Consider the following 19,208-nt stretch of genomic DNA (forward strand, 5'->3'; position numbering starts at 1 on the left):
AGCTCCCGTCTTTTAATTACCACGAGTGGCGTCCTCCGTCTCCCACTGAAGCTGGCTCCCGTGCACACACCTTTAATGACTTTGAGAGAGAGATGTCAGTCTATGAGGAAGCTTCAATTGGAAGCGAAACGCGTCAGATAAAGTGCCCTTTATGTGACCCAGTGGACACTGGTTGTAGATCCATATTGATGTGCAGTGTTGCCCGAGATTGACAAGTGGGAGACGGGAGGACGCTATATGCGGCGGCTTGAAGATGGGAGCAGAATCAGCTGTTCAGCACCTGCGGTGCGCAGAGCTCCGGGAGCCGGACTGACAACTCTCTCTCAAAGTCATTAAAGGTGTGTGCACAGGAGCCAGCTTCAGTGGGAGACGGAGGACGCCACTCGTGGTAATTGGAAGACGGGAGCTTTCTTCTACAGGTGCTTGCGGTGCACTAAGCCCCGGGTGATATACTAAATTCTGCCATGATTTTGGGATATCTTTCCCACAAGTAAAGAACCATCCGTTTATGTGAGCAATTGGTTAAGTCCATTCATTGGTATATACATAAACAAAGGCTCCATATATATCACACCATATGATATTTAATCATTAAATATTTATGAGCACATCTAATGGGACTGTCCTATTTGGGAACAAAAACAAGGACATTATCAACTTTATGAGTATTGAAGAGCCCACTGTGGTCACTATTAGCTATATGATCCACCTCTTATGCTCAATTAGTAGTTTTATTTTTTAATTATTGATTTAGTTTTATTTATATGCGCATATTAATTAATTCATTCTTCGATGAATTTTCTGTGTGTTTTTACATGATTGATTTTATAGATATTAAAACCATCTTACAATTACTCTATTGAGTGTATTCATGTCCTGTTGCCTCTAATTATGTTTAATAGCGCAAGGGGTTATTTAGTTCGTTTTTGTTTACATCTGGTTTTAATCAGGTGGGATTGTGTTGGCCATATCCACAGGCCACTATACCTTGGTTGCTGCTCTATAGATTTTACGAGTTATAAGAGTTATCTTAGATTCTTGTGCGGAGTGGGTGTGATTGCGGATATAGGCACCCATCCACAATTGAATATACTAAAAAATAGCGCCAGACATTAGTAGGTGTTTTTTAAATATATTCTACTTGACCACAGACACCTGTCCCTGGCTTGCAATGCTTCCATCGGCCAGATGACATGGTCCGATCATGCTCCGGTTAGACTGGACATTTCCATCGGTCCCCCTCCCGCTCAGCGACGCTCGTGGCGATTTAACGAGTCTCTATTACACGACTCGTACTGTAAAGCCCAACTGGAGGATGCCATTGATATGTACATTGACTGTAATGCCTCCCCTGATGTCTCTGATTTGACAATTTGGGAGGCTCATAAATGTATAATCCGGGGAAAGTGCATTCAATTGGGCTCCTATTTACAGAAACAACGTTTGGGCCAAATTGAGGGACTTCTGCGGCAAATTGAATCCCTAGAAACCGCCCATAAGGCCTCCCTCTCCCCTGACACCTATGTAGATCTGGTCGCGGCCCGTTCGTCCTTGAATAAATTGCTATTAGATAAAGTGAAATTCTCTTTTCTGAAGTGTCGCAATCGGTATTACCGCTGGGGCAACAAGCCGGGCAAAATGCTTGCCAGGGCTTTACGTTCCCAGAGGGCGCTCTCATTTATTCCCTCCATAAAGGATGCACAGGGCCGTCTGTTCCACAACACGGACAAAATTGCGGAGACATTGTTACGCACACCAGTGCTAACAGGAGTATACCGGTGTATGAACAGAGAAGGAAGCGAAGCAAACGAACTCACAGACAGTATAACATAACATACAAAGGAGGTGATGGAATAACTAATAAACACAAAGTGAACGGAGAAGCCCAAAGGCTCAGGAATTGGGTGTCTCCCTAGTGTCAGGAATGCTCAGATGGAATAGAGCATACAATGAAGCGATGTGTAGTGATTTCACATGTGGAGCACCTGAAATGATGTTGCTAAGAGCAACAGAAAAAACCCCAAAGGGTTACCAACGGGTGTGGGAATAAACTCCTTGGTCAGAGATAGAAATATAGACACAAGGAGAGTATCCACAATCCTAACCCCCACTTGCAGGGCACAGGTTCAGCTTACTGCCACTAAACTGACACCTGGACGCCCTGCACAGTGAGGGAGGATTAAGCAAGCCGGTCTGAGAGTACAGCCGCAAACCTGCTGGGTTCACAGAATAGCAAAAGAACCCCAGCAGGTCAAACAACTGACTCCAGTCTTACTGCTAGGTCCGGATTGGCAGAATGAAGTACTGAATCCCAAGGCCTATTCGCAGTAAGCAACAAGTAAATACAAAGTCACACAGTACTAGCTAACTCTCTGGAACTGACTAACAAACAAAGATTCAGCAGCATTTGCCTAGCCTGAGAGGATGGTTTATATAGCAGGTGCTGTCCACGCCCCACTCAGACCTCACAGACTGCGAGCACAAAACCAGCGCCGGATTCCCTGCCGTGCACAGAGCCTGTAACCACTACACAGTAAAAACCCGGACCGGAGTATCAGCTGCGCTCAGGTTACTTCGCTAACCCTTGCCTCCCGGTTGCCATGGCGACGTGGCAGCACAGAGCAGGAGATCCTAACAGACATTCTGTTAGTACTACACCTCCCTTTACAATCTCCCCTCCCCTGATTCAGCTAGCGATCGGTCGCGTGACGTGGACGCTTACCTTACAAAGATTGGCTTCCCTAAACTCTCGGAAGATGCCGGGGAGGAGTTGGAAAAGCCCTTTACTTCCCAAGAACTCGATGATGCCATTAAATCCACTCCTTCTGGAAAGAGTCCTGGCCCTGATGGTTTTACCATCAATTATTATAAAGCCTTTCGGGATACATTGTCCCCTCTCCTCTTAGACGCATGCAACACAGTCTCCGATACTAACCCTTTCTCTAGGCAATCCCTTGAGGCCCACATCACGATCATCCCTAAGAAAGGTAAGGACCCCTCCCTGTGTCCCAGCTACCGGCCTATATCCCTTCTCAATGTTGACGTCAAGCTCTTCGCCAAGCTCCTTGCTAATAGGCTCAGATCCCTCTTACCCTCCCTTATACACAATGACCAAGTGGGGTTTGTCCCTGGTCGAGAGGCGAAGGACAATACGTCTAAGATCATAGCTCTTATACACTATGTTTCCTCAAAGGACTCCCCAACGATCATACTATCTACTGACGCTGAAAAGGCGTTCAATAGAATTGACTGGGGGTTTATGGCCGGGGTGTTGAGACACATGGGACTGGGTCAGACTTGCTTGCATCGCGTTCTAGCCCTTTACGCCTCCCCTTCGGCCAGAATTGTGATTAACGGTTCCTTGTCCGGATCGTTCGATATTAATAATGGGACTAGGCAGGGCTGCCCCTTATCCCCCATGATTTTTATTCTCTGCATGGAGGCCTTAGCTAGGGTGATTAGGCTTAATCCAAATATTTCTGGGATCAGGCTCCAAGATGTAGAATATAAACTTGCCCTCTTCGCCGATGATTTACTGGCTACACTCACAAACCCCACAGTCTCCTTGCCTAATTTAATGGATGAGTTTAAGATCTTTGGAGAGCTCTCTAATTTTAAAATAAATTATTCAAAATCGGTGGCCCTGAATCTTAATGCCCCGTCTGCCATGGTATCTGGACTTAAAGCTGCTCTCCCTTTCACCTGGCACACCTCTCACTTGAAATACTTGGGGACTACCATTACCAGGGATCTTTCACGTCTTTTCGATTCTAACTTTACCCCCCTCCTAACTAAACTTCATGCAGACCTTCAGTCCTGGACTTCCAAGTCTTTCTCCTGGCTGGGCAGACTGGGTATTCTCAAGATGAATTCCCTCCCTAAAATCTTGTACCTATTGCAGACCCTACCGATCAAAATTCCTTCAACATGGTTCCGGGAGGTCCAACTGCTATTTAGAGAATTTATCTGGGGAGGCAAGAGGCTGCGCTTGAATTTTTCCATAATGGTTAGGCAGAGAGACAAGGGCGGCCTCCGCCTGCCAGATATACAAGGCTACTATCGAGCCTGCCATCTCCAAAGGATCCTTTGGTGGTCTAGAACTTCCCCATCTAAACAATGGGTGCAGATAGAGAGTCAGGTACTCCCGTCACCAATTGCTGTCGCTCCGTGGCTGCATACCCTCCCTGCCATTTCCCATCCCACTATAGGCCCCACTTTGACGTGTTGGAAAGCGATTAGCAAATCCCCCTCTGTTTCCTCGCCGACTTCCGCTTACATGTCCTTTTTATTTAATGAACGATTTCCCCCTGGTATGGCCAAGCGGGCCTTCCAGTCTTGGTATGACTTGGGACTCTGGAGGGTCGGACAGCTGATGGATGGGGGTAGGGTTGTCTCCTTTTCGTATCTACAAGAGAAATGGCATTTGCCACCCAGAGACTTTTGGCGTTATCTGCAAGTTCGCCACTTTCTGGTGTCTCTGGGTTATCCTGGAGGGAGGCCACCGGCCCTCACGCCGTTTGAACGCCTCTGCGATAGCCCGTCGCCCCCACCCCACTCTATCTCCCTGATATACAACCTTCTATTGACAGACTCCAGCCCAACTCTTCCTCCCTTTACTGAGACGTGGGACAGACATCTCGGCAGGGAGCTTGGCGAGGACGTTTGGGAGAAAATATTCAAACTGGCTCATGCTTGCTCCCCTAGTACACTGGTGGTGGAGACCCAGTACAAATTGATCTCTCAGTGGTATAGATGCCCTGATATTCTTTCTAAGATGGGTCTTGGTCTCGCCAACACCTGTTGGCGCTGCTCTTCTGGCCCCGGGAACCCGCTCCATATATGGTGGTCATGCCCCTTGCTCCAACCCTACTGGAAGGAGATACTTTCACCTTCTGCTGAAATTATGGGTGATGAGGTACCAACGGATCCCCTGTTTTGGCTGTTTCACTACTCGTCCAAACCCATCTCGAGCTATAAACACTCCTTATTGTGCCATCTCAACAATGCCGCCAAGGCGGTGATTCCTGTCCGCTGGCGATCCTCCTCCCCTCCAACTGTTAGAGATTGGTTGAATAGAGTAGATCTTTATATGGATTTGGATGATATAATGGCATCTGTTGATGGGGGCTATTCATCCTTCAGAGATACGTGAGCTCGATGGCTACTTTTTAAAGACTCCCCAACCTTTAGGTCCATCCTCGCCTCCAGTTCCTCCACGTCCTCTTAGACATCTCCTCACCTCAATGTACCGCTTTTTGTTATGTGATAAGCAAGAGACTCGCGCTGTGGACTGGGTGATTCTGATTCTGGTTCTTGTCTTTTCCCCCTTCTTTTTCTCCTCTACCTCTTTCCATGTCTTTTCTTTCCTTTTCTTCTTTATCTTGTTCTTGCTTTGGTTTAATAAGGTTAACAAGATATGTTTTACTATTAAATTATACCGTTCTCTGTGGTCGAGCTGTTATGAAACATTGAGTATATGCTCTCTTGTTATTGACCACGGGAGCTAGACAGGCTTGCAGTTGTTTTACGACACTATTTGTTATTGCGACTGTCTGTATGTTAACCAATTGTTATTGCTACTAATTTTTTCAATAAACATATTTTGCACTAGAAAAAGGAAACACCATTGCAGGAGCAAGTTGCTTTGCAGATGGACTGGGGTTACAGTCAACAAGCACTGGAGCCACCACTAGTCCAACCTTATATAAAATGTAATTCTGTTCATTCAAATAAAAAAAGAAGTTATTTATTTAAACAAAAATAAAATTCCAAATGGGAACATAAATAAAAACCTCTTTGGCAATACCTTAATGTGTCAGCGGGTGCCATACACATATGAAAAATGAAGAGAAATATTCTATTGTTCCCAAATCAATGTATTAAAAAGTAATAAAACAATTTTATTTTTACGTGTTATGCTGTGTACATTTTTTTTATATTTTTAAATTTCTAGTATTATTAATGACTTTGATTACGATTTACACTAAAGTTAGGTCGAGGTTTAGGGGAGTAAAAAACCCATAAGAAGATAAAATTAAGACTTGTGCATTAAAGGGCTGATTCTGAGAGAGCGAAAAGTGGCTGTGATTGTGGGCAGCCGTGGAAGCTGGATATACTACCTTATGCTAATGTAAGATTCCATCCAGCTAAGGAAAGGGTCCGCAATCAGAAAGCCAGCCACCCATGGATATTACACCATCCGCTGCAACAGTCATCGTTAGTATTGGAACTCGCACCAGTCGCACGCTAGGTGTAACAGACCAGTCAGAGACAGGCTTCCCTTCCCTGTATGCACATCTCGCTCGCAGCTGTAGATACACCCTAACACTACTCCCACTCCATTCACGCAAGTCAGGGCGGAAATGCCCTATTTCATGGAATGGCAGAATACCGATACATTTAAGTTCTGTCTGAATAGGACAGACATACACAAACGTGTAAATTCCCATCTGCAATTTTAATTATTTGTACATTTTACCCAGAATATTTTAGGCAGGGTTGGCTGGTTTAAATTTTTTTTTAAAGAAGCACCACTGTTTTTTTAATAATAATAATATAATAATAATAATAATAATAATAATAATAATAATAATAATAATAATATTATTACTATTATGCTGTGACTACAGGCACGGTGATGTGACTTCGTAAAAAAAAAGCATATACTAAAAAAAATAGTGTTTTTATTCAAAATGTTTAACCACTTAACTGGCATGTTCAGATCACATGCGACCGTGCCGCCCCACCGTGTCCCCCACTTTTTGAAGAAGAGATCCATTCTGCAGATGTGCATAATATATTTCAATATTTTAAAAATACTTTTTAAACTATATTAAATAAAAAAAGCTATGAACGGTTTAGAAGGGAAACATCATCAGTTAAGTGGTTAATGGCAGTGGCATACCCAGTGCAAGTGCTTAACTCCTCCTTTTTTGTGTGTGCGCGCGTTTCTCTGAAAAATGCTTCTGCATTTTTCATTTTGTATTACTATTCAGATTTTTTTGTTATAAGTGAGTAGGATTAATGCTTAACATTAACTTATTCTTATTTTCAAATTCATTTATCTCTGCCTGTACTTTGTATGTTTTAATATATTTAGGCTATCTACAAATATTCAGATGTAGTATAGCAGTAAAATATTGGTTTATTGAAAGATGTAATATAAATAATATCAAAGCCTAATAACTTTGGATTGTTAATGTTTGAAATAATTAAAACATGGATTGATCAAGGTTTCTTATGCATAGCAATGTTTCAAAGTATTAATATAATAAGCAGGATTACATTTTTTTTCATTAAAACATCAATGGAAAAAAAATGGTTTTAAAAAAACAAAAACCTATATTTTTAATTACAACCCTGATTTTAGGTTTAGAGCGCCTCCTATGCCAGTCCATTACTAGGAACTCTAAATGCCTTTTTTGTCCCCTTAATTAAACTGATCGTGGGTAACCACTGAAAGCAAGAGACTATTTTCTTTCTAAATATCCATTATTATGCTGTGGTGAAAACCTTTTACCTTTTGATTTTACTATGGAATTTAAATGTACAAACTAAGAACAGATTCTTACCTACTTGGAAACGCCCTTCATAATCCACAGCTTGATTCTCCTTTGAGGGAAAAAATAAAGTAATTAAATAATTTAAAGTGTCTACAAAGTCAATCCTGCATTATCTGTCCTCATATGCAAACAATTCATTTGTGTAAAAACATGCACGCTAAAAATACCTCCTAATCAGTTTTGGAGTGTATCTTTGTGCATGTTCCGGAATCAAGTGTATGCAACTGTCATACATACGCAATAACTGGGAGTTATTTCATAGGCTAAGCTCAGAGTAGTGCGTGTTGGCCAAATTGCAGGCTAAGCAGAATTGAACGGAAGCATAAATATATATTTTTCCAGATGTATCTTTTGTGCAAAGTATGCAGATGTGTCTCACTAACTTATCCTCGAATTGGACGAATGAGACCCGTTTAGCGCACTACAAAAAGGAGACTAAAACACGTCATGTGCCCCATCGCTCAGTGCCATGCCTTCAGCATATATATTTGTAATATCCATCTCACTGCTAGGTTTACAGCCCCATCTAGTGGCTAGCCTAGAATAAGCTTAATTCTGAACTACTCAGGCTTCTGTAGTAGCTTCCTATCCTAATGCATTCTGGGTCATAGGCAGTCTCCATTTTTAGTTTCCATTTGGCAGTGGTTCCCAAACTAGGTGCCGTGTCACTCTGGGGTGCCTTGGGGCACTTGCAGGGGTGCCCCGGATTTTTGGTCCAGGACCAATTAAAATTATTTATCGTCAGTGTAATGGGCAAAACCAGTGCTGGCGGCTTCTCATCATAAAATATGTGGACAGACAAAAGCAAATCCTGTCCCTCGCCACATACAGTAATTGAACCTAAGGATGACATATAAGCATAACTTATTTAATTTAATATTTTTTCTTCCTGAATATCTTCCTAACAAACTTTTGACCCAGGAGTGCAGTGAACCACTGCCATATAGAGGAAGGGAAGGAAAGGGAAGGAAAGGGAAGGAAAGGGAAGGAAAGGGAAGGAAAGGGAAGGATTAAACCAAGTGTATGGATAGTTGTCGAATGGCCACATGAGATGTGTACAATGCAATATAGGCAGGGCCATCTAGATGGCGGGATGGGTACTCTTTACAGGCCCATGTCCACCCTGCTTGCCAGACCGACACCCCCGGTACTTTGGGCAGAGAGTGAGAAGATACTGCTGCTAGTATATTTTTTAATCTGTTAGTAAGGAGGCAGCCACACCTCCCCAAGTTGGCAATGCCCCCTTCTACTACCGGGACCCGGCAGAGCTGTAGGAAGCCGGGTGTATAGGGGCCAATATATGCATTTAGTTCCATACAGGAGCAATTATGGACAATTTGCAATCAACTCTTCATCTGATCCACACTGTATTTAAGCAGAATCCCACTTCTGTACATGACAATCCCTACTATAGAAACAGATCAGCAATAGGTAATAACAGGGCATGATATGTTTGAATGTAAGCCCTTTTTTCTGCATGAGAGGAAGGAATAGAAAGAAAAAAGAGATTTTAGAAAACTGAATAAGCTGAATAAATCCCTTTAAAAGTGCGGTGGATTTATTCTGGCAGAGTACTAATTATATTTTATATGACCTAGCTTGAGTTTATAAGATCAGAAATGATCATCATCCATTTTACTCACCACCTCATTGTTGTTTTCAGCACCACCTGTATAATATTCGTCTGTTTGTCCAGCCAGCACAAAGAACAGCAGGAGATGATAAAACCCCAAGCTTGGTCTCATTGCGAAACTCCTCCTGTCATATAAAACTATAATAGGTTACATAAAATGAAGTCAAAGTTAGAGACAATATGCCGCCTAATCATACTTACCAACTATCCTGGATGTCCTGATATTTTGGTTAGTCCCCCGCACCCCCGGAAAGTGTACCCCTCCCGCATGCCATCTGCTTCCTAGGGAAGCGTGGGTCAAAATGGAAGGGTTTGGGCTAAAATTATGCATATTACAGTCATTTTAGCCCAATCCCCTCCTCAAGAACCTGTGATTTGTGGAATTTTCCATCAAGGGGGCAGGACCTGTTGATGTGGATGCCCAGGCCCACCCTCGAAGTCCCCAGTTGCTTTTCCTCTCTGGGTTTCTCCTGGAGATCAGTATTAAAATGTAGGTAAGCATGCCCCAAATGGATGTTATAAGGATACTACAAGTCACAGAGTAGTCGGGAAGCACACAAGTGTCCTATTTTTATGGCAATTTTCCTTTTACATGCTGTTCTGGGTCACTTACCAGGCAAATGAATAAATGATTTGATGCATTATAGGAAATAGGCCAAAACATTACAGTTCTACATCTGTGTACACACACCCGAGTAAGTGCTGCATGATAATGTCTAGTAAGTGCTGCATGATGAGGGCTCCAGAGAACCGAGCACTAACGATGGTGTACAGTACATGCAAACTATTCAATGGACCAATGATCATCACTGTGGTATACGATACACATGAACATTTCTATTCTAGATGTCATTCTACAAACATTACTCTGTTTTTGTATCTGTACGAGCATAGGTTTTTCTAGCAACTCCACACATCTTACAACATTGAGATGCAAACAAGAGTTGTATTAGATAACCAAGGCAACATTTTTCTAAAAAAATAAATGAGCGCCTGAAATTTTTCGGGTTTTGTGTTTTGGGTTCGGTTCCGCGGCCGTGTTTTGGGTTCGAACGCGTTTTGGCAAAACCTCACCGAATTTTTTTTGTCGGATTCGGGTGTGTTTTGGATTCGGGTGTTTTTTTCCAAAAACACTAAAAAACAGCTTAAATCATAGAATTTGGGGGTCATTTTGATCCCAAAGTATTATTAACCTCAAAAACCATAATTTACACTCATTTTCAGTCTATTCTGAATACCTCACACCTCACAATATTATTTTTAGTCCTAAAATTTGCACCGAGGTCGCTGTGTGAGTAAGATAAGCGACCCTAGTGGCCGACACAAACACCGGGCCCATCTAGGAGTGGCACTGCAGTGTCACGCAGGATGTCCCTTCCAAAAAACCCTCCCCAAACAGCACATGACGCAAAGAAAAAAAGAGGCGCAATGAGGTAGCTGTGTGAGTAAGATTAGCGACCCTAGTGGCCGACACAAACACCGGGCCCATCTAGGAGTGTCACTGCAGTGTCACGCAGGATGTCCCTTCCAAAAAACCCTCCCCAAACAGCACATGACGCAAAGAAAAAAAGAGGCGCAATGAGGTAGCTGTGTGAGTAAGATTAGCGACCCTAGTGGCCGACACAAACACCGGGCCCATCTAGGAGTGGCACTGCAGTGTCACGCAGGATGGCCCTTCCAAAAAACCCTCCCCAAACAGCACATGACGCAAAGAAAAAAAGAGGCGCAATGAGGTAGCTGACTGTGTGAGTAAGATTAGCGACCCTAGTGGCCGACACAAACACCGGGCCCATCTAGGAGTGGCACTGCAGTGTCACGCAGGATGTCCCTTCCAAAAAACCCTCCCCAAACAGCACATGACGCAAAGAAAAAAAGAGGCGCAATGAGGTAGCTGTGTGAGTAAGATTAGCGACCCTAGTGGCCGACACAAACACCGGGCCCATCTAGGAGTGGCACTGCAGTGTCACGCAGGATGTCCCTTCCAAAAAACCCTCCCCAAACAGCACATGACGCAAAGAAAAAAAGAGGCGCAATGAGGTAGCTGACTGTGTGAGTAAGATTAGCGACCCTAGTGGCCGACACAAACACCGGGCCCATCTAGGAGTGGCACTGCAGTGTCACGCAGGATGTCCCTTCCAAAAAACCCTCCCCAATCAGCACATGATGCAAAGAAAAAGAAAAGAAAAAAGAGGTGCAAGATGGAATTGTCCTTGGGCCCTCCCACCCACCCTTATGTTGTATAAACAAAACAGGACATGCACACTTTAACCAACCCATCATTTCAGTGACAGGGTCTGCCACACGACTGTGACTGATATGACGGGTTGGTTTGGACCCCCCCCAAAAAAGAAGCAATTAATCTCTCCTTGCACAAACTGGCTCTACAGAGGCAAGATGTCCACCTCATCTTCACCCTCCGATATATCACCGTGTACATCCCCCTCCTCACAGATTATCAATTCGTCCCCACTGGAATCCACCATCTCAGCTCCCTGTGTACTTTGTGGAGGCAATTGCTGCTGGTCAATGTCTCCGCGGAGGAATTGATTATAATTCATTTTAATGAACATCATCTTCTCCACATTTTCTGGATGTAACCTCGTACGCCGATTGCTGACAAGGTGAGCGGCGGCACTAAACACTCTTTCGGAGTGCACACTTGTGGGAGGGCAACTTAGGTAGAATAAAGCCAGTTTGTGCAAGGGCCTCCAAATTGCCTCTTTTTCCTGCCAGTATAAGTACGGACTGTGTGACGTGCCTACTTGGATGCGGTCACTCATATAATCCTCCACCATTCTATCAATGTTGAGAGAATCATATGCAGTGACAGTAGACGACATGTCCGTAATCGTTGTCAGGTCCTTCAGTCCGGACCAGATGTCAGCATCAGCAGTCGCTCCAGACTGCCCTGCATCACCGCCAGCGGGTGGGCTTGGAATTCTGAGCCTTTTCCTCGCACCCCCAGTTGCGGGAGAATGTGAAGGAGGAGATGTTGACAGGTCGCGTTCCGCTTGACTTGACAATTTTGTCACCAGCAGGTCTTTCAACCCCAGCAGACCTGTGTCTGCCGGAAAGAGAGATCCAAGGTAGGCTTTAAATCTAGGATCGAGCACGGTGGCCAAAATGTAGTGCTCTGATTTCAACAGATTGACCACCCGTGAATCCTTGTTAAGCGAATTAAGGGCTGCATCCACAAGTCCCACATGCCTAGCGGAATCGCTCCCTTTTAGCTCCTTCTTCAATGCCTCCAGCTTCTTCTGCAAAAGCCTGATGAGGGGAATGACCTGACTCAGGCTGGCAGTGTCTGAACTGACTTCACGTGTGGCAAGTTCAAAGGGCATCAGAACCTTGCACAACGTTGAAATCATTCTCCACTGCACTTGAGACAGGTGCATTCCACCTACTATATCGTGCTCAATTGTATAGGCTTGAATGGCCTTTTGCTGCTCCTCCAACCTCTGAAGCATATAGAGGGTTGAATTCCACCTCGTTACCACTTCTTGCTTCAGATGATGGCAGGGCAGGTTCAGTAGTTTTTGGTGGTGCTCCAGTTTTCTGTACGTGGTGCCTGTACGCCGAAAGTGTCCCGCAATTCTTCTGGCCACCGACAGCATCTCTTGCACGCCCCTGTCGTTTTTTAAAAAATTCTGCACCACCAAATTCAAGGTATGTGCAAAACATGGGACGTGCTGGAATTGGCCCAGATTTAATGCACACACAATATTGCTGGCGTTGTCCGATGCCACAAATCCACAGGAGAGTCCAATTGGGGTAAGCCATTCCGCGATGATCTTCCTCAGTTGCCGTAAGAGGTTTTCAGCTGTGTGCGTATTCTGCAAAGCGGTGATACAAAGCGTAGCCTGCCTAGGAAAGAGTTGGTGTTTGCGAGATGCTGCTACTGGTGCCGCCGCTGCTGTTCTTGCGGCGGGAGTCCATACATCTACCCAGTGGGCTGTCACAGTCATATAGTCCTGACCCTGCCCTGCTCCACTTGTCCACATGTCCGTGGTTAAGTGGACATTGGGTACAGCTGCATTTTTTAGGACACTGGTGACTCTTTTTCTGAGGTCTGTGTACATTTTCGGTATCGCCTGCCTAGAGAAATGGAACCTAGATGGTATTTGGTACCGGGGACACAGTACCTCCAACAAGTCTCTAGTTGGCTCTGCAGTAATGATGGATACCGGAACCACGTTTCTCACCACCCAGGATGCCAAGGCCTCAGTTATCCGCTTTGCAGTAGGATGACTGCTGTGATATTTCATCTTCCTCGCAAAGGACTGTTGAACAGTCAATTGCTTACTGGAAGTAGTACAAGTGGGCTTACGACTTCCCCTCTGGGATGACCATCGACTCCCAGCGGCAACAACAGCAGCGCCAGCAGCAGTAGGCGTTACACTCAAGGATGCATCAGAGGAATCCCAGGCAGGAGAGGACTCGTCAGAATTGCCAGTGACATGGCCTGCAGGACTATTGGCATTCCTGGGGAAGGAGGAAATTGACACTGAGGGAGTTGGTGGGGTGGTTTGCGTGAGCTTGGTTACAAGAGGAAGGGATTTACTGGTCAGTGGACTGCTTCCGCTGTCACCCAAAGTTTTTGAACTTGTCACTGACTTATTATGAATGCGCTGCAGGTGACGTATAAGGGAGGATGTTCCGAGGTGGTTAACGTCCTTACCCCTACTTATTACAGCTTGACAAAGGGAACACACGGCTTGACACCTGTTGTCCGCATTTCTGGTGAAATACCTCCACACCGAAGAGCTGATTTTTTTGGTATTTTCACCTGGCATGTCAACGGCCATATTCCTCCCACGGACAACAGGTGTCTCCCCGGGTGCCTGACTTAAACAAACCACCTCACCATCAGAATCCTCCTGGTCAATTTCCTCCCCAGCGCCAGCAACACCCATATCCTCCTCATCCTGGGTGTACTTCAACACTGACATCTTCAATCTGACTATCAGGAACTGGACTGCGGGTGCTCCTTCCAGTACTTGCAGGGGGCGTGCAAATGGTGGAAGGCGCATGCTCTTCACGTCCAGTGTTGGGAAGGTCAGGCATCGCAACCGACACAATTGGACTCTCCTTGTGGATTTGGGATTTCAAAGAACGCACAGTTCTTTGCGGTGCTTTTGCCAGCTTGAGTCTTTTCAGTTTTCTAGCGAGAGGCTGAGTGCTTCCATCCTCATGTGAAGCTGAACCACTAGCCATGAACATAGGCCAGGGCCTCAGCCGTTCCTTGCCACTCCGTGTGGTAAATGGCATATTGGCAAGTTTACGCTTCTCCTCCGACAATTTTATTTTAGGTTTTGGAGTCCTTTTTTTACTGATATTTGGTGTTTTGGTTTTGACATGCTCTGTACTATGCCATTGGGCATCGGCCTTGGCAGACGACGTTGCTGGCATTTCATCGTCTCGGCCATGACTAGTGGCAGCAGCTTCAGCACGAGGTGGAAGTGGATCTTGATCTTTCCCTAATTTTGGAACCTCAACATTTTTGTTCTCCATATTTTAATAGGCACAACTAAAAGGCACCTCAGGTAAACAATGGAGATGGATGGATTGGATACTAGTATACAATTATGGACGGGCTGCCGAGTGCCGACACAGAGGTAGCCACAGCCGTGAACTACCGCACTGTACTGTGTCTGCTGCTAATATATAGACTGGTTGATAAAGAGATAGTATACTCGTAACTAGTATGTATGTATAAAGAAAAAAAAACCACGGTTAGGTGGTATATACAATTATGGACGGGCTGCCGAGTGCCGACACAGAGGTAGCCACAGCCGTGAACTACCGCACTGTACTGTGTCTGCTGCTAATATATAGACTGGTTGATAAAGAGATAGTATACTCGTAACTAGTATGTATGTATAAAGAAAGAAAAAAAAACCACGGTTAGGTGGTATATACAATTATGGACGGGCTGCCGAGTGCCGACACAGAGGTAGCCACAGCCGTGAACTACCGCACTGTACTGTGTCTGCTGCTAATATATAGACTGGTTGATAAAGAGATAGTATACTCGTAACTAGTATGTATGTATAAAGAAAGAAAAAAAAACCACGGTTAGGTGGTATATACAATTATGGACGGGCTGCCGAGTGCCGACACAGAGGTAGCCACAGCCGTGAACTACCGCACTGTACTGTGTCTGCTGCTAATATATAGACTGGTTGATAAAGAGATAGTATACTCGTAACTAGTATGTATGTATAAAGAAAGAAAAAAAAACCACGGTTAGGTGGTATATACAATTATGGACGGGCTGCCGAGTGCCGACACAGAGGTAGCCACAGCCGTGAACTACCGCACTGTACTGTGTCTGCTGCTAATATATAGACTGGTTGATAAAGAGATAGTATACTCGTAAGTAGTATGTATGTATAAAGAAAGAAAAAAAAACCACGGTTAGGTGGTATATACAATTATGGACGGGCTGCCGAGTGCCGACACAGAGGTAGCCACAGCCGTGAACTACCGCACTGTACTGTGTCTGCTGCTAATATAGACTGGTTGATAAAGAGATAGTATACTCGTAACTAGTATGTATGTATAAAGAAAGAAAAAAAAACCACGGTTAGGTGGTATATACAATTATGGACGGGCTGCCGAGTGCCGACACAGAGGTAGCCACAGCCGTGAACTACCGCACTGTACTGTGTCTGCTGCTAATATATAGACTGGTTGATAAAGAGATAGTATACTCGTAACTAGTATGTATGTATAAAGAAAGAAAAAAAAAACACGGTTAGGTGGTATATACAATTATGGACGGGCTGCCGAGTGCCGACACAGAGGTAGCCACAGCCGTGAACTACCGCACTGTACTGTGTCTGCTGCTAATATATAGACTGGTTGATAAAGAGATAGTATACTCGTAACTAGTATGTATGTATAAAGAAAGAAAAAAAAACCACGGTTAGGTGGTATATACAATTATGGACGGGCTGCCGAGTGCCGACACAGAGGTAGCCACAGCCGTGAACTACCGCACTGTACTGTGTCTGCTGCTAATATAGACTGGTTGATAAAGAGATAGTATACTACTAATATTATATACTGGTGGTCAGGTCACTGGTCACTAGTCACACTGGCAGTGGCACTCCTGCAGCAAAAGTGTGCACTGTTTAATTTTAATATAATATTATGTACTCCTGGCTCCTGCTATAACCTATAACTGGCACTGCAGTAGTGCTCCCCAGTCTCCCCCACAATTATAAGCTGTGTGAGCTGAGCAGTCAGACAGATATATAATATATATAGATGATGCAGCACACTGGCCTGAGCCTGAGCAGTGCACACAGATATGGTATGTGACTGACTGAGTCACTGTGTGTATCGCTTTTTTCAGGCAGAGAACGGATATATTAAATAAACTGCACTGTGTGTCTGGTGGTCACTCACTATATAATATATTATGTACTCCTGGCTCCTGCTATAACCTATAACTGGCACTGCAGTAGTGCTCCCCAGTCTCCCCCACAATTGTAAGCTGTGTGAGCTGAGCAGTCAGACAGATATATATAATATTATATATAGATAATAGATGATGCAGCACACTGGCCTGAGCCTGAGCAGTGCACACAGATATGGTATGTGACTGAGTCACTGTGTGCTGTGTATCGCTTTTTTCAGGCAGAGAACGGATTATATTATGTACTCCTGGCTCCTGCTATAACCTATAACTGGCACTGCAGTAGTGCTCCCCAGTCTCCCCCACAATTATAAGCTGTGTGAGCTGAGCAGTCAGACAGATATATATAATATTATATATAGATAATAGATGATGCAGCACACTGGCCTGAGTCTGAGCAGTGCACACAGATATGGTATGTGACTGAGTCACTGTGTGCTGTGTATCGCTTTTTTCAGGCAGAGAACGGATTATAAATAAAAGTGGTGGTCACTGGTCACTATCAGCAAAACTCTGCACTGTACACTACTGAGTACTCCTAATGCTCCCCAAAATTAGTAAATCAAGTGTCTCTCTAATCTATTCTAATTCTAAACGGAGAGGACGCCAGCCACGTCCTCTCCCTATCAATCTCAATGCACGTGTGAAAATGGCGGCGACGCGCGGCTCCTTATATAGAATCCGAGTCTCGCGATAGAATCCGAGCCTCGCGAGAATCCGACAGCGTCATGATGACGTTCGGGCGCGCTCGGGTTAACCGAGCAAGGCGGGAAGATCCGAGTCGCTCGGACCCGTGAAAAAAAACATGAAGTTCTGGCGGGTTCGGATTCAGAGAAACCGAACCCGCTCATCTCTAACAAAAACAAAAAACATACTTTGAAGATTGATATAGATCAGTCTTATTTGCTTTTTTATCCTGATGAAAATGCAGCTTAGTAAAAGGGCATGGAAAGGTTGATCTTCATAATGTTGCCACTGTGGATTTGTTAACCGAGCTTGGAGTGCGGCACCATCTGTTGTCTGCACCAGTTAGACCTAGTGATTATCCAGGAGAGGGCGATCTACTGTCTAAACTGATCAAAGTGGAGCTTTGTCTCAGGGAAAGAGTAAAAAAAAGGGAACAGTCCCATTGTATCAAATACAGATTGGCCCCCAGTTCTCAGTCCCTTGTGACTCCTGAGGAGTCCATGCAAGTTGGGAAATCACATCCCTCTCTGTGGAGTGAGAAAGGAGGTTCAGAAACAAGCTCTGCCTGTATTGCGGGGAGCCAATACACCTTCTTGCCAATAGAAATGAGAAAGCCTAACTAATCCAGGAGTGGTCAGATTAGGCTCAGTTCAATACACCCCAAAAGAAGATGCTTCATCTCAGTTTTCAATAGATGTCTCCTTGCTGTTAATCAGTTCTACAGATTAATTTATGGCCTTCTTGGACACCGAAACAAATGGGAAATTTATCACAGCCAATGCAGTTAAAGAGTTTGAAATTTCTACCATGCCTTTTAGGCCTCCTTGATAATTGTAGCCTGAAGCAAAATTCCTGCAGCTACCATTCATCATCAGACCCATTGTTTGAACATGCAGGTTGGTGCTCTCCGTAGGGAACAAATATCCTTCTTTTGGGGGTTATTCAATTGTTTTATCGTGCCCGTTCTCCCATCTAAAGTGACGGGAGACTATGTGGGGATATTCAAATGTTCCTTTTTATAATGCCTATCGCGCCAATTAGAGTCAGGTTTAAGCGCGCAAAGCACCAAAACCAAACTAAAGTAATAGGCACAAGCATGAAAAGTTCAGTTTGGGCGCCCAAACGGCTTTCTTTACGTGCATTTCAGCTCGCCACCCCTAGGGGTAGCGAGTTGAAATTATGTTATCGCAACATTTGAATAGCTGCCGGCAGGTGCGGATGGGTGTGGGAGGGGGAAAAAACAGTTGAATCTCACCCTACCTGCTTCCACCAGCTGTAAACCAAATTATTTTGGGCCTCACCTGGCTACACGCTTCCATCCTTGGTTGGAGTAAACCCCTAATTCTGTCTTCGGGGGCCTCGCTGCCATCTGAAGTATAGTACTTGCAATCAATAATTCCTCCACATCAGAGTATTCAAAATGCCACCATCGGTCAAGTTGACTCCTTGCTTCTTCCTTATCAATCCTATAGTGTGTTCAGCTAGAAAGCTGCAGTGACCCACCTGCCCGCCGAGAATGGGATTGCCCCATTGATTTATTACCTGTAAAAATCCATCTACAGGTACAGGTCTTCCCCTCGTCACTTCCTTAAAATCAAGTGGCAACTGAGTATATACAAGAAAATCTCAAATGGGGCTACATCAGAGAATTGACATGACCTTCAGAAGCAGGGCTCTTTGTCATCTAAAAGAAGGATGGGGTCTCAGGCCCTGCATAGATTAAATGCCATTATGGTGAAAGATTGGTATCACCTACCTTTGATCTCCAAGCTCCTTAATTACACAAAGGGAACCAGGGTTTTTTCTAAGTTAGGCCGGCAACTTGATAAGAATTAAATCGGTGATGAGTGGAAGATGGCATTTAACACCATGATGGGCATTACAAATATTTGGTCATGCAATT

The 19,208-nt window shown here is 44.5% G+C and overlaps 1 protein-coding gene across 3 annotated transcripts in view; it reads right to left on the minus strand.

The window, feature by feature from the left end:
• LOC134910441 (uncharacterized) overlaps positions 1 to 19,208 on the minus strand; it is a 145,545-nt gene that overhangs the window by 113,710 nt on the left and 12,627 nt on the right. For 2 of the 3 annotated variants that reach the window (XM_063918474.1, XM_063918477.1), the window contains exons 2-3: positions 9,206 to 9,320; positions 7,572 to 7,611 (exon numbers count right to left, since the gene is read on the minus strand). In XM_063918474.1, the coding sequence (XP_063774544.1) occupies positions 7,572 to 7,611; positions 9,206 to 9,320 (155 nt within the window). Of the gene's footprint in view, positions 1 to 7,571; positions 7,612 to 9,205; positions 9,334 to 19,208 lie in introns of all 3 variants that reach the window. The other variant, XM_063918476.1, reaches the window with a different exon arrangement.

Source organism: Pseudophryne corroboree, chromosome 4 (assembly GCF_028390025.1).
Source record: "Pseudophryne corroboree isolate aPseCor3 chromosome 4, aPseCor3.hap2, whole genome shotgun sequence".
Taxonomy (NCBI): domain Eukaryota; kingdom Metazoa; phylum Chordata; class Amphibia; order Anura; family Myobatrachidae; genus Pseudophryne; species Pseudophryne corroboree.